Raw genomic sequence first — 23,381 nt, 5'->3', positions numbered from 1 at the left:
TTTGTCGGTATATACCAACTGAATTACGGATGAAAAATATTCTATCGGTAGTTACCGACTGAATTACAGACGGAAAAGTGTCCGTCGGTAATTTCGACCTCAAATTACCGACATACATATTCCATCGGTAAATTTGTTGCTATTTAGCGAATTTATGGTAGTGACATCTCTTATATGTACATCTAATACCGCCTCCACTAATATTTCTTGAATTAGATAATGCGTGATTAATAAAACCCTGAACCCTATTGCAATGATTCATCCTACGCAACCCTTTGAGTGAATCTCGATACATTCATGAACAACCATCCATTACTTATGCCAGACTTATATAGAATATTGATGACAACATGTATTGATTAATTACATAAACTAAATAAATAACATAACGTTAGTTTAACTCAAACTTATTCAAACTATTTTAGTAGCACAACTAATTCGTTCTCAATTAACTACATAAATTCATATTTCTATACATTTATCAAAAATTCAACTCAACAATAAAATTGAAATATAAAGCAGGCCCGTTAAATAAATCATTATTTATTTTATCACAAAACACCTAAGTCAGAAATTTAAAATAAATTTCATCAATTTACAAAAAAATTTAATTTTATAAAAATCTCAAACAAACAATAACATGTACAAATTATACATTCATATAACAAATTTCTATAAGAAAAAACTATAAAATAACACACAAACAAAATACATATACTACAAAAATATACAATAAAAATTAACATTTCAAAACTAAGTTCAAATAAAAATGGATAGTTTTGCTTACTTGAAGTGAGGAATCCTTAATAAAATCTGAATTAGAACAAAGATGCTGACAAACTAAGTGTTGAGGTGACTGGATTTGTAGTGGGAGGTTGATTTGTAATAAAATTAGGGGGTTGTGTTGTTTATTATAAACAAAAATTGAGGAAAAAAAAGAAATGGGGGAGGGAGAGAGTAAGGTCACTCGTCAGGTCATAAATTAAATATTACAGATGAATTTAATCGATAGATTGAAATTCATCGGTAATTCTATTTGTAAAAATGACACGTCATCGTATTTTTAGCTTTTTTTCATTCATTTTTTTCCCACTATAAAATATTTTTATTAGTGTGTACCGAAGGATATTGCGAGGACATATTCAGTCAGAAAAATTCACCATAATCTATCGATGAAAATATTATGTCGGTGCATCCATTTGTATTTGTTAATTTTCTAGTAGTGGATCTACTATAAATACATATAATATAACCCTATTTTGATATAGTGAAAATAAAAGCTCCTTGTTTTTATGAATATAAGCATATTTTCGAACCATATTAAATTTTGTGTTTTTTTTTTAATTTTTCTTCTATTACAATATTAATCTATAATTGCTTATGATTTATTGAACAATTTGTTAATGTTAATGTGAGTTAGTGGCTTTGCTTGGGTACTTTTTTCTGCCAACTCAAATTGGATATGGCACAATTTTCATTGATCGAACCGATCACTTTATATCAAGGTTGTTAAAATTACGAGTTAACTCATAAAATCTTACGATTTTACGAGTCAACACGTATCTAACCTGCTAAATCGGACTTAACTCGTGTAAAATCGGTAAAATCGGTAAACTTTGTTCGATATTACAAGTTTATTAAATTTATGATATGAACCAAGTCAGATCCAAATTTGGCCTTAAAATGTCCGCTGACTAGTTTTGCGAGATTGAACATATATTTCAAACCGTATACTGGATAAAACTAAAATTTTATAGGAAAATATTAGATAAATTAAAATATATTACGGTAAATTTTTACTCAAATGGAGTTAGGGAACATAATATTTAAGAGGGTCAAATTTAGTATACTAATATTGTCAAAAATGTCAAAAAATAGCTTCGTATACTGTTTGGGACATATCTAGAGCTACTAGTGAAATTTTGTTTCGATTAAAGTTGTGATAGAAACTAAACATCTAAAACTTTCCAACTATATATCATACATAGGCCCAATAATTCATCCAAACAAGAGAGAATGACATGTTTGAAATCAAGACTCAAATCTGCCACGAATATACAAAAATTGGAGATTCAGACTACATGGAGGAATTTTAACATAAAGACTTTTTTATTATTCTATTTTATTTATTTAATTAATTTTAAATAATTATTTTTTATTTAAATTCTATCTAGCCAACGCATTAGACATTGTTTAATGGTTTATTTCATTACTGAATTTATATTAGTTAATTACTAATTTAAACTCATTAGATTGCAACTCAAAAGGGGTCTATCAAGACTTATTATGATGGAAACAACCAGGTTGTCACTAGGTTTATGTATACTTCCTACCTTTCAGTGATTCCCTTGTATAGAGAAATTTTGTTTGGAGACTTTTTATTTTTCCATATCATTAATGTATTAATTCATATTATCTATCTCTCTCATTTTATTTAAATCACTCATTGATTATAATATTGTTGACTCATTTTATCATATTTTAAATAATTTAATTTCTTGACTAGAATTATCAATATATAAATAGTTTAAAAAAATTACTTACAATTTTACTATCTGGGTTTATATTATATTTTTTGTGTAGTGTACAATTTCTCATTTTTATCAATTCTGAACTCAAAAATTAAAACTTTCTTGGGATAAAAACAAAAAACAAAGGCAAAAAAATTATAATTAGAATACAGATCATTAGTTCCTAATCCAACAAAAAAGTGGTAACCGCAATTTTATTTTATTTTTAATTGTCGTACGAGTTAAGGAACTCCTTACATGTTAAAAAAATCTGGAATATTTGGAAGTCCTAAAATAAACAATTAACAGGTAAGCAAGCGAGGGATTGACCAAAATTGGTTGACACCCTAATATCCCTTAAAGCCCGCATTAAGATATGCGACTAGTTTCCAGAATCACGCTGATATTAATATGGATAAATTGTTTTTCAAGTTTTTTTATTTAAGATTTTATTATTTTATCCATCAAGCAAATAAAAGAAAAAATATATGACTTAAAAAAAAGATATAAATTGATAAGAGGAGAATAAAATCTTGGATTAAAGCCGTGTGCCTATACATTGCCTCTCTGTCTTGGTGCCTCTCGTATTGTGAGTTGCCCTTCTGGGGGCATCAAGGAATCGTATCTTCCTCTATTCTGTGTAGTGTCCCTTCGTTGTAACATCTTCGGAGGTGATGCTCCACAAGAACACAACGATTCATCATCTCCTCTCCTCTTTTATCCTTTCATTGGTAAGTTCTTTTTTATCCAATTTTATGATATCCCTTTTCATCTTTTGTGTATCACATGTTATGTTATTAGATACATGAATACATTCTTGTGATGATCATATGTATAAAATATATGCTCGATTGTTTTTGGTTGATCTTGTGATATATGATCAGTCTTTGGATTTTAATGCTGGGTGCCCTTTTCTGTTCATTTTTCAATCTTCTCTATCATTGCCTGGGTCGTCCGGATTATTTGTATCATCTTTTTGCTTGATTTGTTTCATCGTCTTCTTAATCATGTTCGTTTTATTTGTGGGTTTTGCAAGTTGTGTTGCATCGGTGTGAATTAGGAGTATGTACTTTTTTATGATATTGGTGATTTCCCCCGTTTATACTATTTTATCTTTAGTTTCTGCTTTTGTTTTTATAGTATATTTAAGAAGATTAAACCCTAGAAAGCTTATAATTGCTTTGAGAATAATGCAAGACATCGTGAATAATTTAGTTAATAAACTCTACGCAACACACAAGAATTTTGATGTTTAAAGCAGTGCATTCGCTGTTAAATACTGTGACCCCGATTGATTATTAGTTTTTTTTTTAATTTGTTAAAAATACTCGAAGATAATATATTTTCCTAGAATATAGAGAAAATTGATCTGTTTAACCTCCCAGAAAAAGAAAAGCTAGCTAGCAAATAGTCGAAGAAATGTCCAGGCTTTGTTTTCTGGCTTTTAGTCATCCAACTTTGCATGCCAGATCTTTTTCTCTTCATTCTTCACTGTCAAGCTTTATGGACCTTTTTAGACTTCCCTTTCTTTCGTTTTTATCGAATATATATTCTCATACTGAAAACAAATTGGGATTCAGTTGTTTTTAGTCTTGGATAATCTCAATTTTGGTTTCTTCAAAAGGAGAGAGGTGTGCCGCTTGAATGATCCATCTGATGCTCAGTCATCTATCCATTTTATACCCAGTGGACCGCATTGACGGTTCATGATGAGGCTCTGTCTTGTGGAGCCTGTGGATATAAAGAGACCATGTACATCTTAATACCTTGGCTAAAATGCCAGCCTACGCAAGGATGCTGGGCTACCGGTTGTTTACACGGTGGTGCTTCTTTAAGGAAAGCATGTTTGAGTCTGGCAATTTCAGCTTTCCTCCATTATAATGTAGAAGGAAAGCCTATCCCCGATGTACAGTCTAAGCATGGGAACTAAAAACCCAAAGCTAGCTCTGGTAAATTTTCAAGTGTACTTAAGCTTTAGAAACTTTCATTCGACCATATATAAATTGCATAGTTTCTTCTAGAAATTGATCATTTTATTGCATCTGTATCTTTAAATAATCTTATTAAAGAGATTCCATTTCTACACGGTATGTTTTATCCTTACTAGCCGTATATGTTAAACCTCTTTAATTAGTGATAAATATTATGCATGCAGTTTCCTGCTTCACAAAATATTGTCGTAAAGGAGAACATGATTTTGATTGTGTATGGATGTTTTCTCTTCTTGCAGGCAAGTTAGTAATGGTACCAGATTATGAATATCTCAAATCCACATATGCGGAACCAAATCTTGACGTCACATATATCAATTAGCTGTCTTTTTGCTGTTATCTTTCCATACTTTTCTTATCGATATCATATCACACTGTTTTCTCTTTCTATCTCCCAGCCACCATCCCACCCTTCTCTATTTTGAAAAGCTGCTGGTATTTATTGACCAGCCACACTGCCAGCAGCACTGTTCTCTCCATGCAGTTCTAGATTCCCAATCCAATACCAAATCCCAAACTCATTCGTTTATTTTTTAGTTTTCCCCTTTAAAATGAAGAGCCAAAACCAAGAAACATCAACGCAGACCCATAATTCACTACAACAGTCTCTTTTGGCTCTAAGACTTGAAACCCCAGAGGAGGAAAAGTTCATTAAAAATTGTGATAGCTTAAGTTCAAGCAATAGCATGGCTTACAACGTTTCATCACCATCATCTTCAACTCTAAATGATGAGTATATCGGTGTAGAGAGTTGTCTTGATCTCGAGAACAATGAAGGTATTTTCGCACCATCATCAAAGAAAGAAGAGACTAATTATGGGATTTGTAATCGCGAAAAGAGAGATCAACGGTGGGCCAAGAAAAAGGAGTTTCCACCACCAATACCATTGTTGGCTCGTACGGAAAATTTGCCTTCCCATATGCCTTGGGTTTTAAAGAGGTACTATACAAGTGATGGAAGGTTGATACTAAGAGAAGAGAAGGTCAGGCATCATGAGTACTTTCGGGCTCACAGATGCAATGGACGCCTCACCTTGCATCTTGTTCCTTTAGATGATGAAGTTTCGGGCCTTCCTTTTGTTTTTAACCATGAGAGACGCCATGGCATTGAGAATAATGATCTTGAGTGCAATGATATTGAAGAAGATGAGCAAGTACTCGAGCAAGAACACGAAGAAGAGCAGGAAGAAAATGAAAGCCTGGTGGAAGAAAGTACAGATGTGGAAGTAAATGGCAATGATGGTGTAGAAAATGATTATTGTGTTAAGAATGTTGATAGTGATGACACACTAGAGGAGGAGGAGGAAGGTGTGCATGATGATAAAAGAGTTCCTTCTGTGGAGAGTTCCGGTAGTGCAGGCAAATGCTTGAACTACAGCAGTGTGAGAACAAGCTCCACTTGTATATTCGGGGTGCCTGTACCAGCAGTAAGGCCAGTTCATAGTTAGAAAAAAAAAAGAAAAAAGAATTGAATCCCATTTTGAGTTGTGGTGGGTCTTTTTTTATTGATAGATTAAGTTGTTACCTCTCATGCTCTTTTACGGAGAATGAGATGGATGATGTATTGTTTTTCTTATCAATTTTCAGGTTCATAAGAAAAGAGGTTTTTCATTTTGAAGTTGAGTTTTGTATTCCAGAGATACGTACTGTGTTTCTTGATTCATTAATTATATATCGCCTTATGTGGTGTAAACTTTCTTACCCGGTAAGTGGGGCAAAACCTCGTAATTAAGACACAGGTTGAATTTTATTGCCAAAGTGGCTATTCTTACAACAGAGCAAGTTGATAGTTTTGAAGAATATGCAGCTATGGAGAATCTTCTATAATCGGTGTTAATAGTCGACGTTGATAATCTTGAAAGATCTGCCTTGGTGAAACACTGAAATTCTGGCGCCAATTTCTTTCAAGTGACTGGGACAGGCCGGGTTCAAAACTAGGTGAAGCCTCCTCCACTTAAACTTAATCCTAAAGAAGATAGACGATTAATGTTACTAACTTCTGTAAATTAATGAGATTAAAATAAATTGCTGTCAGGATTTTTAATCGTTTCATTTGCTAATCGGGAAGACCTTGATAACAAATGAAACAATAATACAGAAATGGCAATACAAGTACGAAGTCTTGTGGGGGTGTGTGCTGGGTTCCATAATGGAGTGTAGAAATGATCACGCCCCTCAAAAAATGCAGAGAGGAATCGATTGAGTTGTGGTGGTGGTGCTACAGTGATGAAATGCAGTCTGGCAGTGGCTGCATCAAGTACAAGGGACCGATTTCCGAGGTACACAATACTACTATTCATTTGTTTTTTATGTAAGACAGGTTGGAATTGGATTTTCTATTTCTTAAGATAGGAAAGGAGATAGATACTAGTACTAATTGAGTCAAATCTTTCAAAAACAGAAGAAACCCTAATGCCAGTTTAGTTTAGTCTGAATCTCATTGGCTGCTGCTGTTGTTGATGATGGGATGATAGGGAAGGAATTCGATTTTGAAATCATCATGTAGTACAGCTATCAATCTCCTGTCACTCTTGCCAGTCCTCATGATTGGCTTCCTTTGACGCTTGCACAGTCTCTCACCCATTCTCATTTTTTTTGGGACTCGTATCTAACACTAATTCTGGCGCAGACCGCATCCACCCCACTATTGCCCATCCGGGTCAACCCGTTTTCATTCCCTCCCACCATCATTTTTTAGAATTGCCCATTATTATTGTATATTCTTAAGATCTTTGGCCAGGTGGGTTACTGGTTTTAGGCCTTCTGCATGCTTGTTTTAAAAGTTTGCTCTCGGTCAAATTGATCTGTGTTCAATAGTTCGGGCAAATTGAGATACACTAATATATATACTAGCTCTATGGTGCCTGCGCTCCGCCGCAGGCATTCTCTTTCTTTGTTGAGCTACGGTGTTTGCAGCGGTGTTAATGAAAGAAAGAGCAACAGTAGAACGCAAAATCTTTCTATGAAGTTTACAATCAAAAAGCAAGGTTCTGATATTTCATGCTAAAGAAACCAATGCAATGCTATTAGTTACGCAACAAAAAAGTCCATGAACTACTAAAAAGAAGAGATCCAAGGGAAAGGAATTGCGATTGGGTGTTTGAGAAGTTGATGATGAGGTGGCAGCAGTGCAAGCCTGGAATTGCATTTCATGTTGCTCTTCCAAAGCTGGTCCCGGTAGTTACTGCCCCCGCATGGAAAAGAATGCGTCAGAACCTGTCAAGAGAGGGAAAGGAATTCAATGTAAATTAAGGTGTTGGTTTGAGGCTAACACATGGGAGGGAAAACATGTTAAGGTACCGTGCATGTGGATTAAAAGAGAAGGAAAAACAGTGGCTGTAACTGAAGGTTAATGGAAAAACAACTTAAAAATGACCAAGAAGATAGCTGCATGGCAATAGAGGAAGCTGCTAGTCTCATAGCACAGGTCTCAAGCTAGACAGAAAAATGGAGGTCGTGCTTTCAGTGCAAGAAAGGAAGCAGCATGAACTCTCACAGCGTAACAAAAATAGGTGCCAACAAATGATGCAGAATCGAACTTGAGTTGTGAATTCATGGATAAAATTCATGAAATTAATAGATAAGATGACAACGTGCACCACAACATATCCAACAGCTAAATGAAAACAAACAATATTGGCAGCTTAAAAAAAGCATCGAAAATGGATAGAAATCAAGCTATAAGAAACACAGAGGGTGCGATAGCATGCAAAAACGTTTTATCAATGGCTAATTTAATGGCTAAAAATTGCATCATGATAAGCAAAAAAGGATTGTATATATAATTCACTACTGAAAAATAGAGTAATTAGCATTGGATTTCAGCAACCAAATAATTCATATGCTAATTTAGAAATGGATTAGTAACGGATTATATATATATATATATATATATATATATATATATATATATATTAGAAATGAAAAATCTATTTCTAAAATAAGATTTTTAAAAAAATTAATATATTAAAAATCAGTAATGAATTTTCCATTACTAACATGGAAACACAAAATTTACAACGAAAAAATCTATTGCTGCTAAAAAGAAAAGATTAGAATTACACTTATATATAAAATAATAATGATAACTACATGTTAATAATTGATTGGTGCATGCATACCTAAAAAAAAAAAAAACTCACGTAGGCATAAGACCTTTCATTCTCCGAAAGAAAAACCCCTAACCCACCCATATATCCATTTCAAAAAAGATTAAAATCTATAAGAAACAATCGACTAACTAAAACAAAAAGCAAATTAAATATTCATCATAAAGGTATAATGTTATTTGCATCATATCAAGCTAGTATGATATATTTATTATAATGGACTTAAAATTTTTGTATTTATCTGTTTTAATATATTTTTTTGGTTGATAGCAAAAAAAACGGTGGAAAAGAGCCTCTATGAGATGATATGTTTTCAGTGTTGCATCAGAGTGCTAAACAACTTGAAACCTTCATAAATAACAAGTCTAAAAAAATTATTGTAAGTACTTTTTTATGTAATTTAATTATTATTTAAAATTCAAATGAATTTATTGTTCAATTTAATTTTATTATAGGAGAATTATAAATTAAAAAAAAAAGATGATTTCAAGATATGAAACTGATCGGGATTTGATGGAGCAGCTTGGTGTGTGGCTTATAAGAGGACTTATAAAGGGTAGAATATATACTGCATATGGTATGCCGAAATATATAGTTAGTACGAGTGCTTCATCACAATCTTATACGATGGAGTTAACACCTCCTAGTTCATCAATTCAGGCATTGAAAGAGCAAATAAAGGAAAGAGATGGTCGTATTTTATCACTATAACAAGAGATGACTTATATCAAGAAACTTCTTAGTAATATGGGATATCAAGCTTGGACATCAAATATGAACTAAGTTATGTCAGCACCTATGACTTCATCTATGCTGTCATATATAGCTCCACAAATAACAACACCTATGTATTCCTTGTTTATACCAGTATATTGACCTATGCCTCAACCACTATATATCGGACCCCTCTTATAATGGTCAACATTATCTTGGTTCGTTTCCACCATCACCTTAACGATAGAACATATTTATTAAATTGTGACTTATCTATATTGATGTAAGTTTAAAAGGATTTTGAAATTTATTATGAAATTTATTTTTATTTGACTTATTATTGTTGATAAAACAATCTTTAGTATTAATTTATGTTCTTTATATATTGTTCTACTAATTTTGAAATATTCACAAATAATTATAAAAAAATTAATAAATAGGAAAATATAATTTAAAAAATCACATTTTAAAAAATATTTATTGGACAAATTATCAACGGATTAGCAACAAATTTTGCATTGCAGATCAACAACAAATGAACAACGAAATTTTAGTTGTTGATTAGTAATGGATCAATAACAAAATTTCAGTTGCTAATCAGCAATGGAATATTCATTGTTGGTTTATCCAATCAATAATGAAATATTAGCAATAGATAATTTGTTACCATTGAGAAGCATAAAATGACCATTGTACCCTTCTTCTTTTTCATTCTCCTTAATTGTAACAACAAAATAAAAATGAAAATAGTTATGTAAACAAATAGTCCTCATGACTGCAACCAACAACCCCAGATCATAAAGCAAACTCAAGCTTTTTATGGACTATAAATCATGTTTCACTCTGACAACAAGATTGTATTTCTTTTTGGTTAGTTTGATGTAAATTTAGACTGATCTATATAAATATTTTCTCATTCTTCTTTATATTTGTTGCTTCTTGTAAACCTATATTTGTTTATGCAGTTTCATAAAATAGTGGGTTTTTTTTCTTGTTTGAGATAATTGTTGTTTAATTTTAGATGTCTATCATATATTTGTTATCACTTAAATTATTGTAGTCTTAGATCAATGCTCCTATGAACATTTAATCTAGGCTTTAATTCATAAACATTAATGGTTGTAATCATTTTAATTTATATATAATCTTTAAAGAGATGCTACTATGAATTCACATCTGAATCTACTTTAAGATTGATTGATATGTTTCATGCAATGATACTGTAGAATGCAGTGTCAGCTATTATTTGCACTTATAATTTTTTTTCATTAAAATATAATGTAGAAATTAAAAGAACATTGATTCATAAAACAATAAAACAGCTACCTAGAAACAGCTACCTAGAAACCAATTGAAGACATTTTAGGTTGGTAAATAGATTTGAAAACCAGTTGCAATCTTTAGGTTTTATTACCATAACATCTTGGATTAAAATTTTATATGCTACTATTGTCATGAATATGTTATCTTGACTTCCATTATCCAGGTACCAGTCCATATAGTTCATCTCTAGAAATGTTAGATAGTCCTACAAGTGAAGCTAGATTACAATAACATAAAATTGTAATGAATATGTGAAATTGTCAAAACTTTGGTCCAATCAGATCAATCCCCAATCCATAAATAGTACGTGTGGGATGTGGTTTGGTATTGTGGTGAAACAAATCTAGGACATGTTGTCTGTCTTTACTATTGACTTTTGGACACTACAAGTAGCAAATGCTAGCTTTGACCTAGCATTTTATTTCGAGGTAATTAAACTTGCTTTTATATATAGGCTTCATGAATCCTTCTATTACTTATTGGAAAAAAAAAAAAGAGGAAGGAATAAGTAGTCTTCACCTGTGTTCTGTATATATACACACACATACACACTATTTTTTAGACCAAATTAATGTTGCACATATTCTGTGACATTTGCATTAAAGATATTGAAAGATGCATGAGACCTAACACCAATTTTGATAGAGCTAGCTAGAAATTTATCATACATGCATTTAAAGAATAAATTGACCTTTCTTTAACAAAAGCACAACTTAAGAACAAATAGGATGGGATTAAAAAGGACTCGAGGGTGTGGAAAAAGTTAATATCTAAAACTGGAATTGGTTGGAATAGTGAACTTAGAACTATTTCCACAACTAATCAATGGTAGAAAGCAAAAATTCAAGTCAGTTGTCTGTATCTTAATCTTTTCAATTTAATTTGTGTTGTTGTCTTATTTAATTAATCTTCTATCTTAATTAATTATATTTAGCTTTTATTACATAGAAAATGAGAGGAGCAAAGAAGTTTAGGCATTTTGGAATTGAGCACTCATTGCGTGCCAAATATGACATCATGTTTAGTAATATAGTGGCCATAAGACCATATACATGGGATTCCTCTTAATGAACGCTATCTAATGAAGTTAATATATGTGATGGATTGAGGAATACAATAACGATGAAATAAATCTTAAAGAAGTGGTGACTCGAATGAGGATGTTATTCCTGATTTTGTATATGATGTTAGCAACATGGTTGTTGGTTGCAATTTTATGAACAATATTAGCAACCATAATAGTGCTAAAAGAAAAGGCATACTACACCTCAAAGTTAGAAAAAAAAAATACAGGATCTAGAATGGGAGCACAATTATTCTCATGTTTGGATCGACTTGTTAACAACATTTTAATGGCCAATGATTGCACATTAACTTCTGAAAATAAGAAATGATGTAGTATTAAAGAGGATATGCAACAAATGCATTCTATAGATGGAGTTAACTTTGGTAGTGGATTACATACCTTTTTTACTATAATTTAACTTATGTTCATTACTATTAAAATTGAATTTTTATGCATAATATTAGTTCTTAATGTGCTCATATCATCCTAACTTGGTTGTGTAACTGTTTGCAACAAGTATGAACTATAAGGATTGTCTTTGTACAACAAATAGTATAGGTAATTACATTGTGTTTTGTTGAATTATTTCTTATAACATGAGATTCATAAGTATTTAAATATGCTTTATTAACTATATATTGATGTCTACTTTTTTTTTGTTCAAAACAATTTTTTTATCCCAACAATCCAAGCTTTCAGTTGGTGCTACTGCTTACTGCTAAGGAAAATAAACATGGTTTAAGGAAGTAGCACTAAATTGATTACAACCTTTATTTCTTGTTTGAGTTGTTTGTTGTTGACAATACTACAATCCAGTCAATCTTCACTTGTCTTTATTGTCATTGCAGTGTCTTTTTCTAACTTTTTATGCTTTTATTCTAATTGGATTCATGACGTGCAATTTATGTAAGATTGACTGTAAAACATCACCTTTTATTAAACTCAAGAGGTTGTAAGATATCATAATTACACATTTTATATAATATTTTGTAATGATAGAAGCATGTTCTTATATTTTTATTATGATGTAACTAACAGTCACTTTTAATTTATTATGCTCTTAAACACAATAATTTATGTGTCATTATAGATATGGACTCACAATGATTTGATGTGATTTTTTAGGAGGATTATGATAATATAACGAATTATGTTGTCGATTATGTTAATTATGGTAATGGTGCCAATAACGACGGCAATGTCGATGATGATGAAAATGTATAAATGATGATTGTCACAGCGCACCAGGCGTCGAACAATGGGTCTACCTCCTGAGTGATGGTGAAAAGAGGTCTTGGATTTAATCATAAAATTATGATTATAAGGTTCATGAGTATCCACTTGGTATTATGGTTACTAGCAAACCTATGATCTATGAAAGTCCGGGTAAGGGAATGGTTGTGTAAGAGGAAGACACATCACCACCAGTGCACCCTATCTAAGTTAAGATATATTATTGTTTGATTATTTTTTTAGGTCATGTTTATGTCTATTGATCTTGTCTAAGGTTAAATACTAGTCGTTCTAAGGTCTAAATTGTAGCATTACATTTATTTTGCATTTTGTATCTTTAATATCTGAAAGTATGCTTTACAATGTAATTTTATACCTCCAAATATTAAAGTTTACAGCTAAATCCTAACACTTTAAATATAAAGTGAACAAAATGAATGGTGAAGGGTTTTTGATATTTTGGTCAAACCCTAACGGATAATAATAAACTGATTACGATGTTCATTTTGCATTTTAAAACATGAAAAAAAAAATGCAATTTTTGTTTCTTATAAAAGTATGCTAGCTTGGATAAATTTTAGGATTCAGTCGTATGCACGAAAACAAAATATTTTTTTGTGTTTTTGAAATAAATTTAAAAAAAAAACAATTTCAAAGACAATCAGGTATTTTGTACCAGGTTCATATCTTACAATGTAAGCCTGATATTGAACAAAATTGGTAGAAAAACATGCGAGGAAATCATGAAATTTCTTTGAAGTGACCCATGGAATTTTTTTGGTTTTTTTGGTTTTTTTATTATTATTATTATATGGGCTGGGCCCAGCCCGGCCATCCAATCCGGACCCATTCGGGTCGTGTTGGCATACACATACATAGTGCTTCTTTATGTCTTTAATCACGAATAGTCTCCATAAGATTTTTATGGAAAAGTTTCCATTAATTTTCATTACATCGTCAGGTTCCTGTGACTAGTTTTCCCTGAGTCTTTTCCCCAAGTCCAGTGACCAATTGTCTCTAAGTCTTAGTAGTGACTAAGATGTCTTAACGTCCCCACGACCACTATCTTCAGGTCTCATGATCATTTGTCTCTAAAAAATCATGGATCTTTCTCCATAAAATATTGATGAAAATATCTCATGAATTCACCAAAAATGGCAAATATTTTAAGGAATGCAACATTTTTGTTCAAACATGGCAATGGTAAGATTTTACATTGTAAGCATATTTTGGTTTTTTTATCTAGTTAAAGTCTTCCAAACATGTATACTTACAAGACTTAGAAGGAAAATGATAATAATAAAAAAACTATATATGAGAATCTCAATCGGGGATCCTAATTGAGCTTCAACTCAAGCTCAATTCGGCCACAACCCAACTAAGCTATTTTGGCTTAGTTGAGCCATGGCCTAATCAAACTACCATTTTCTCTTCTTCTTTTCTCTCTCTTCTATTTCTCTCTTTTATTTTACACATGTATAGGCTATAACTTCAAAGATAAGTACCTAGTGAAAATTACCACAAAAAAAAACTGCCACATTTCATAGTGAGCTACACAAGATATTCTCCAAATATTTTACAAATATAGGTTTTGAGAGAGAAAATGAGGATTTGATATGAACAACACTACACTTAGTATATCTTTGCTACATTTAAAAAAAGATATATTTTATTTTTTGATTTACTGTATGCTTGTCACTTGATCAAATAAATTTTAATATTCACCTAAACATTAAAGTTTATCTCATTTAATGAAAGACTTGTTTGTGGATCAACACAGGCTCAAAACTCATTAGTCATGGAAAATCTATCTTTTATGAAGTTTAATTTTCCATAACTTCATTACTTTGAAATTTTGAAATCCTTTTAAATATTATCCATGCATCTAAATTTAAATGTATGGCACGCGTGTTCATTAATATATTTATATACTCATTTTATTAATAAACAAAAAATTATATGTTCAAGTATAGAAACTAGAATACTTTGAAACAAGTAACAGATAAAATGGTAAAATTAAAAACAAAATGAAAAAGAATAAAGACCCTACAAATAATAACAAAAAACTTCAGTATAGTACTAGAAGGGTGCCACGGCCCCCTCGAGCCACAGCAAGCAGAGTCCCGCCCCAGATTCAAGAAGGGTGTAGATTTTACATGTAGAGCTATGTATAGTACTACAAATAGAAAGGGTTATACGTACGTACGTGTCTTCAAAGGTTGTCAGTGGAGGAAGAGAGAGGAACAGACTTGGCATCAAACATGGATGCCAGAGAGATACAAAACCAGACAAAATCTGTTGATGGATAGTTCCCCGAGTGATATTTGTAAACATATATCTCAATGCAGTTTCAAGAAACGCTCCAATCATTCAGCACCAGGAAATTAATGGCTTCATAAATCTTGATTTGCCACAAGACGAGCATCAATTGCCGAACCTGGAAATGCATCGGTTGCAGATAATCCAAAGCTCAATCAATAAGCCATCCGTTTTCACTTAGAGGCCGGTAGCGCACAAGAAATTTTCTTTCTTTCTTTCTTTTTTTTGTTTAAAATAGTAGTAATGTTTACAGGCAGTTAAGGGTACGAAGTATAAACGCCTTTGAAACAGTGTTTTTTAAAAATTAAAATTATTTTTTTATATTTTTAAATCATTTTATTATACTAATATAAAAAATTATTTTAAAAAATAATATTTTAATATATTTTTAAATAAAAAATATTTAAACTGCAATTATTCCTTCAATTAAAAACACCTCTAGTAATAACTTTGAAAGGTGTAGCTCAACTATTCAAACCTTGAGTTTGCTCCTCAGATGTTACCAGTTCGAGTTCTACAAACATCAGGATTGCTAGAAACTTACATATTCGTTAACTTCAGAATCTATTATAAATTTAATCGAGATACACATAAACTGTCCAAACACTTAAATTAATTTTTTTAAAAAAAAAAAAAACACCCCCAGTAACTTCAATACAATGCCTTAAAGTTTTCTATAAATAGGGACACCATGCTAGAAATGATTGTACAGGAGAGCAGGTTCTCTTTTCGAAATGAGAGAGTTTTAGTGCCTTCCCATCCACATAATCTCTCTCTCTCTCTCTCTCACTCTCTCTCTCTCTCCCCCCTCTATTTTCCAAGTTACGAATCAAATATATGGACTAGTTGCCTGGCAAGGAGGAAATGGGACTCATGCATCTCGTACACTAGTAATGTAAGATGCCCTTCTTCTCTATTTACATTTTCTCTCTCTCTAGATGCTTTAATTGATGTAATACTTGAGATTTTTATTTTTTTTAATTAGAATGTCTCGAAAATTAGTTTTGCAAAAATCATTAAAGATATGTATGATAATATTATTCCGAATTTACTAGCTCGCTCAGCTTGTTCTGTATGTTTTCTCTTCAGAGAAAAGCGATGGTTTTTCTATAGGAAAACACAGTCTTAATTTTCTCATCTGTAAATCTTATCTGATGGAACAAATTGAAAAATACAAAATTTCAACCATTGGACTCCTTAAAGGCAACAAGATATCTTCATGATATGAGAAGTAAACTTCAGTACGTGAATAGGCTTAAGAATATGACTAGCTAACAAAAAAGGTGAAGAAAACATTTGATATCAAGACAAGGAGATCTGTTCAATGGTAAATCTTGTTTTCCCGCAGTCAAAATAATCAAAAAAAGACAAACACAACAAAAGTGATGTGTCAACAAAAGAGCAGGTGTCTGCTGCCCCCTTCATGTTCTAACTCCAGGTAGCTAGGGCAACAAACATGTATTTCCATTACATTTTCCTACAACAGGATTCGATAAAAACAATGACCTTCGACGATAATAAATGGCGGTTTTCTTTTCAAGGCCCGAAAAATATATTAATTCACTGTTTGTTCTATTTATTATTATTATATATTAGCAAATGAATACAGCTAGCTAGCGAGTACTGTTTTGAAGAGGCACAAAAGTTTATCCTTGGCCGACTAATTTGTTTTGTAGCTGCTCTTAATTTCCAGAGTACACGTATGCTTTTGTGTGTGTGTGTGTGTGTGTGTGTGTGTGTGTGTGTGTGTGTGTGTTTTGGTTATACATAACCTTCTATCTTTCTTTCTTGTCTTGCAGTTGCAGGTAATTAAGAAGATTTTACGAGATTAATTATTAGCCCTTTGGTTAGCTAGCTGTTTGTCATAAGGAAAATCTCAGTGAAGGCAGCTTATTTTGCAAGGCTAAATCTGTTGTTTCAACTCTTTTTGGAATCATGATATGGACATCAGCGTCGCCATCTCCCATGCGATTCCCAAGAGAATGGCCAGCCTATTCTGGTCTGAAAACGCTGTTACATTACTCACGAGGACCTGATCAAAACCTAACTCATACTTGCTACATTCTTCATTCCTATATGATACCTGCACCTTCACCACCATCGTGGTCTACTTCTCCACCTCTAGTTCGATCTAATTCCTCGTCATACTCCTCTTGTTCTTCTGCATTGGATGATTTGATTGGGACTGAGAGTGGTGTTTACATGAACTCCAATATTGAAGAAGAGACTGCACAAATGGAGAAGCTAGAATCTTATCATCACCAAGACAAGAGAAAACAGCGTTATGCGACGAGAAAGAAATACCCTCCACCTATACCCTTACTTGCAAGAACGGGGAATTTGCCTGGTCATATGCCTTGGATTTTAACTAGGCACTACATCGATGGAAGGCTGGTCCTTGTAGAAGAGAGAGTGAAGAATCATGAGTATTTTGAAGCACAGAGAGAAAATGGTCGTCTCGTTTTGAATATTGTACCCATGGACGATAAGATAACATGTTCCCATTTTGTTTCTAAAAATGAAGAGGAGAAAGAGCTTCAAGATGTTGATTCTCTTGAAAAACACTCAGATCAGGAATTTGATGATGATGATGAAGAAGAAGAAGAAGAAGAAGAAGAAGGAAGAGAAGCATATCAAGAAATTGAACTTGCAAGTGATGATTATGTTGGTAATTTGGAAGACAGATCAGTCGCGGTGGATGATGAGGTAACAAATGAGAAATCAGTGACAGCATCTGCTTCTTTGCCTAAATCAAGTTTGAAGAATGGGAATAAGAAGTCTGGAGATCTACGCAAGTGTTCTACTTATGCGGGTAGGATGATATCGGACATTAATCTACCTTGCAATGCTAATGCCCATCGAAATGCTGGTGAATGTATGAACAATATTCATGATCACCCGGGCTCAGCATCTTTTGACTTGGCCAATATTCTTCATAAGATGACCACCGTGGTTTAGCTTTATTGCTTAGCATTCCTAAATTAACTAGCTAATTCATGTTCTTGTCAGAAAAGGAAACAATAGCTAGCTAGTACTTGTTACTTTTGATGACAGCAGGAGCTGCCTTTCGGTTGATCTGGGACAGCCCAGAATTCTCTATGCATGCATCTGTATAAGCAGTCACATTGCTGTAACTCTTCCTTTAATGAATGTCATTTCCATCCTCTGTTAATTCCTTGTGTGCGTCTTGTTTATCACTCTACAGGAATCCATAGGCCAGGCTTGAGGCTTTCTTCTGTCAATCTTGAATAGATGCTGTACGAAACTTGGGAAAATTTACGCAAGTGACCAGGTTTCGAATTCAGGAGAATAGAAGGCCGAGCTGATAGCAGAAATAAACAGATAATAAGGTAGTCTCGGCCCACTTTTGCTTTAGACTTAGCTGCCTTGTTCCTAAATTCACAAACAAGCAACAACCACAACTTCAATCGAACGAAGCAATTCCAAAATATGCATATCAAACTAGTTTTTTTATACCAATTACAACTCTAATCAATTTAATTTTTTTTTAATTTGATCGTTCTATTAAAATTCTCTTAACAAAAAAAATATATAAGTTCAATGGCAAAAGATGTTGTTTATCACAAAATATAGTAAATTTCAATAGAATCCATAATCAAACATGAATAGAAATACAATCCATAACCAAATATGAATAGAAAAACTTAATTGAGAATTTATGAAACTTAAATGGTGAAATTGGTATAAAAGATTGTTTGAGAGTATAACCTTGTTTGTTTTTATATTTTAAAAGTGTTTTTTTTTATAATTAATTTTTTTTACTTTAAATTAATATATTTTTTTTGTATTTCCAGATCGTTTTGATGTGCTAATATCAAAAATAAGTTTTTAAAAATAAAAAATATATTATTTAAAAATATTTTCAAACAAAAAATACTTTAAAAAATAACAACTACAAACAAGTTTTTTATACCAATTACAACTCTAATCAATTTAATTATTATTTTTTTAATTTGATCTTTCTATCAAGATTCTCTTAACAAAAAACATATAAGTTCAGCAATAAACGTAAATGATATTGTTTTTCACGTAATATAGTAAATTCTCAATAGAATCCATAACCAAACTTGGATAGAAAGACTAAATTGAGAATTTATGAAACTTAAATGGTGAAATTAGTATAAAATGTTGTTTGAGAGTACATCCCATTTATTTTTATATTTCAGAAGTGTTTTTGAAAAAAAATTGAATTTTTTTTATTTTAAATTAATATTTTTTTGGTATTTCCAGCTCATTTTGATATGCTGATGTCAAAAATAATTTTTAAAAATAAAAAATATATTATTTTAAAATAATTTTCAAATAAAAAATATTTTAAAAAACAACCACGAGCTATTATTTGAGATATTCCTAAAAAAACACACACAAAGTAAATGACGTAGTTATCACATAATATAGTAAATAGAAACCATAACCAAACATGGATAAAAAGACTAAATTAAGAATTTATGAAACGTAAATAGTGAAATTGGTATAAAAGATTATTAGAGAGGATGACCAGTTTGTTTTTGTGTTTTAAAAATATTTTTTAAAAAAAATTAATTTGTTTTTATTTTAAATTAATATATTTTTAATATTTTTAAATCATTTTGATATGTTGATGTCAAAATAATTTTTTAAAAATAAAAAATATATTATTTTTAAATATTTTTAAATAAAAAATATTTTAAAAAATAAACTATTATTTGAGATATTCCATTAAAAAAGCGCGCACATATATTTATATCAAATTAAAAATGAAAAAGAAATCGTGAATAAATTGCTTCAAAGAAGTCAAGCATAGATTCCTTCCTTGCTTCGGTCGTGGCAGACTTTTCCACGCTTCAATATCCAATAATATTTCAGAAATGGAAACAGAAACAGAAACATGTAAAATCAGACCTCACAGCCTGAAGAGGTTGATTCTGCTACGCATATCCATATTATTACCTAAAAATGTAAAACATCTCTATCTAATTATATTTACACACACATTTATGTGCTATACCTTTATTTGTCTCCTCCTTCTTCGTTTTCTTGCCTTGCTTCTCAACTTGCAGCAAAGGTAATTCTTGATCATGTCTTTCTTTATTTTTACTCGTAAGATCCATCTAAACTCTGGGAATCTCCCCAATTTTGTTAAAGTTTATGACTTTGGCTTGATTCTTATGAAACTCTTGATCAGGGTTTTACTATTTATTTATTTTTTTAATTGGGTTTGCAGTTTTGGGGGAATTTGGGATCAGTAGACAATGATTGACTTGTTTCTGCTTTGTTAAATTAAAAAAAAAATGCTGTCGGCAAATTTATGTTTCTGTAGAAGGGCGGTGAAATCTATTGATGCTGCTTGCTTATTGTGTTTGAAGTGAGCGTTTTGACTTGAATTCTCCCTGCTGTTTCTTTGATTTATGAAGATTTAATGATTAATCTTCTATTGAATTGTTGAAGTGTTTCAAGACTGTTCTCCTCGTATAAGTGCTCTTTTTCACTATTGTCCATATCTTGTCGATGTAATTTCTGATTTGTTGAAGTAAAAATATGCCCTCTTTTTTGCAGCATTTGCCAAGTTCATAATTGGTGTTGCTAAGTTGAGGGTTTCTAGATGGGAGGTGTTTTGAGTTTGGTCGGTCCCAGATGCAGGACAAGCGAGTATAATGAGATGTTAAATAATGGAAGCTGCAAGAGGCAAAAGACATCCTCAATTTTTTATGATGAGGAAAGCCCAAGATTAATTCCGTTTCTTCCGGATGAGTTATCCATCCAGATACTTGCTAGACTCCCCAGATATTGCTACTTCAACCTGCGATTGGTTTCAAAGAAGTGGATGGCAACGTTTGAGAGTGCTGAGCTGTTCAAAGTTAGAAAAGAACTTGGATTAACAGAAGAATGGCTATATGTATTGATTAAGGATGAAGCAGATAAACTATCATGGCATGCTTTGGACCCTTTGTCAAGAAATTGGCAGAGGTTGCCTCCAATGCCGAATGTTGTTTGTGCAGACGAATCTAAAAGTGGATTTTCTGGGCTTTGGTTGTGGAACGTTGTTGGGTCAGGCATTAAAATTGCTGAAGTTGTAAGGAGTTGGCTGGGGCAAAATGACACGCTGGATCAAATGCCTTTCGGTGGTTGTTCCGTCAGTGCTGTTGATGGATGCCTCTTTGTGCTTGGTGGGTTCTCTAGAGCTACCACCATGAGATGCGTTTGGCGGTTCGATCCAATCTCAAACAAATGGAGCAAAACGACTTCCATGTCTACAGGTAGGGCTTACTGTAAGACAAGCATTTTAAATAACAAGCTATATGTTGTTGGTGGGGTTAGTCAGGGCCGAGGGGGATTGACTCCTCTTCAATCCGCTGAAGTATTTGACCCTTGCACGGGTACATGGTCTGATGTTCCAAGCATGCCATTCTCAAGAGCTCAATTGGTGCCCACTGCCTATTTGTCTGACCTGCTAAAGCCTATAGCCACTGGGATGACTTCTTACATGGGAAGATTATTTGTCCCTCAAAGTTTATACTCGTGGCCCTTCATTGTTGATGTCGGTGGTGAAATATACGATCCTGAAACAAATTCATGGGCTGAAATGCCAACTGGCATGGGAGAAGGCTGGCCTGCACGGCAGGCAGGTACAAAATTGAGCGTAGTGGTAGATGGTGAATTATATGCATTTGATCCGTCTACTTCTCCAAATAGTGGTAAGATCAAGGTATATGATCAGAAAGAAGATACATGGAAAGTTGCCATTGGAAAAGTCCCTGTTGCTGATTATACAGAATCCGAATCTCCATATTTGCTCACGGGTTTTCATGGAAAGATTCATGTCCTCACAAAAGATGTCAATCATAACATTGCAGTTATGCAGGCCGATGTGCAAGATAATTTGGGTTCCCCATTGAGCTCAACTTCTGCTTCTGCCAAGTCCTTGCATGAGCATCCTGACTCATCAGAAACGGTTTTTTGGAGGGTCATAGACAGTAAAGATTTTGGGTCTGCGGAACTTGTCAGTTGTCAAGTTCTTGATGTATAGGGGTACCCTGATTAGTGTTTTATTTAAGATATTGGTGCGCCTTAGAACCCGCACAGGTGACCAAATACCAAAAATTGTTATTCGGTGTCTGCCCATAAAGATGGCTTCCAATCGTATTTTTATTCTTAGAACTTGAGGTAATTTTCACGATCCCTTTGAATTGCCATACAAGACATGTATCCGGATATTTGCATACTAAAGGTGTGGTACATATTAAGAACACTTCAAACAGTTTGTCAGGTTTCATTTTCAATGTTGGATGTGGTTTTCTGCACTCAAAATTACTCATGCTGCCAATTTTCTTCTCTGGAGTATTGGACCTGTGAGGTTTAAAGGTGAATGGTAGCCTGTTGCCGTAATATTCAACAATTAGGATGTGAAATAACATCTTGAATTCTTGAGTTTACAATTTCTCAATAATGAAGATTTCGTGTGATTTATATTTATAATGGTCCCTCCCAAATACACACACGCACGCACGCGCACACAGAATAAAAGAGACAGAATCTGTCCTCGCTTTGCTTGGCCGCACCACAAGATCTTGTGTTTGTTTTTGGTGGTTTCTGCACTATACGTACGTCAAAATCTTTCCTGCATTACAATCTGTAGCCTACATACAAGGACCGGTTAACCTCGGGAGCATATATACAGCTCTTCTCTCATCAGTTCGCCAGAAGAATATCTTGACTGCTTGCTGCTTTATATCTATCAGCCAAGCAAACCATTATATTGAAAATTTAGGCAGAGGGGCCAACTCTGCTACAAGCCTTGGAATAAAAATAAAAACTGATAAGAGAAGAAAAAAAAAGCCAACTTTGGAGCTAGTCAAGACGCTGGATGGGGCAAAATGCCCCCACTTGCTACAATCTGTTTGTTCATACCAGTTATTTTGGGCAGATCAGCTCTAAGATGAGACAGAAGAGATTTAATGGAAGCTACGTGAATTCTAACATGAAAAGCGAGAAGCAATATGACCCTATCCATATTTCCATGGGTAGCAGAGGGATTATTATTCCTCTTTTCAATATATAAGCAAGAAAATTCTAGTCACCCAAAACCATACGAATACCGCATATATTAAGGATTTAT

At 32.7% G+C, this 23,381-nt stretch overlaps 2 protein-coding genes across 2 annotated transcripts; both read left to right on the top strand.

The window, feature by feature from the left end:
* The first annotated feature begins 3,059 nt into the window (after positions 1-3,059).
* LOC133695354 (protein FANTASTIC FOUR 1-like) lies at positions 3,060-6,143 on the top strand. The gene is made up of 2 exons (XM_062117301.1): positions 3,060-3,241; positions 4,741-6,143. Exon 2 carries the CDS (start codon positions 5,053-5,055, stop codon positions 5,947-5,949), a length of 897 nt encoding a protein of 298 aa, XP_061973285.1. The 5' UTR covers positions 3,060-3,241; positions 4,741-5,052; the 3' UTR covers positions 5,950-6,143.
* Positions 6,144-20,086: 13,943 nt separating this feature from the next.
* LOC133693346 (F-box/kelch-repeat protein At1g22040-like) lies at positions 20,087-22,545 on the top strand. Its single transcript, XM_062114544.1, has 2 exons — positions 20,087-20,330; positions 20,822-22,545. Exon 2 carries the CDS (start codon positions 20,868-20,870, stop codon positions 22,290-22,292), a length of 1,425 nt encoding a protein of 474 aa, XP_061970528.1. The 5' UTR covers positions 20,087-20,330; positions 20,822-20,867; the 3' UTR covers positions 22,293-22,545.
* The last annotated feature ends 836 nt before the right edge of the window (positions 22,546-23,381 follow it).

The sequence above is a fragment of the Populus nigra genome, chromosome 5, assembly GCF_951802175.1.
Source record: "Populus nigra chromosome 5, ddPopNigr1.1, whole genome shotgun sequence".
NCBI classification, from domain to species: domain Eukaryota; kingdom Viridiplantae; phylum Streptophyta; class Magnoliopsida; order Malpighiales; family Salicaceae; genus Populus; species Populus nigra.
This window is presented reverse-complemented; position numbering and strand designations above follow the sequence as displayed.

Coding starts and splice junctions, on each gene's coding strand:
- LOC133693346 (XM_062114544.1), top strand. CDS start 20,868: ATGGGAGGTGTTTTGAGTTTGGTCGGTCCCAGATGCAGGACAAGCGAG.
- LOC133695354 (XM_062117301.1), top strand. CDS start 5,053: ATGAAGAGCCAAAACCAAGAAACATCAACGCAGACCCATAATTCACTA.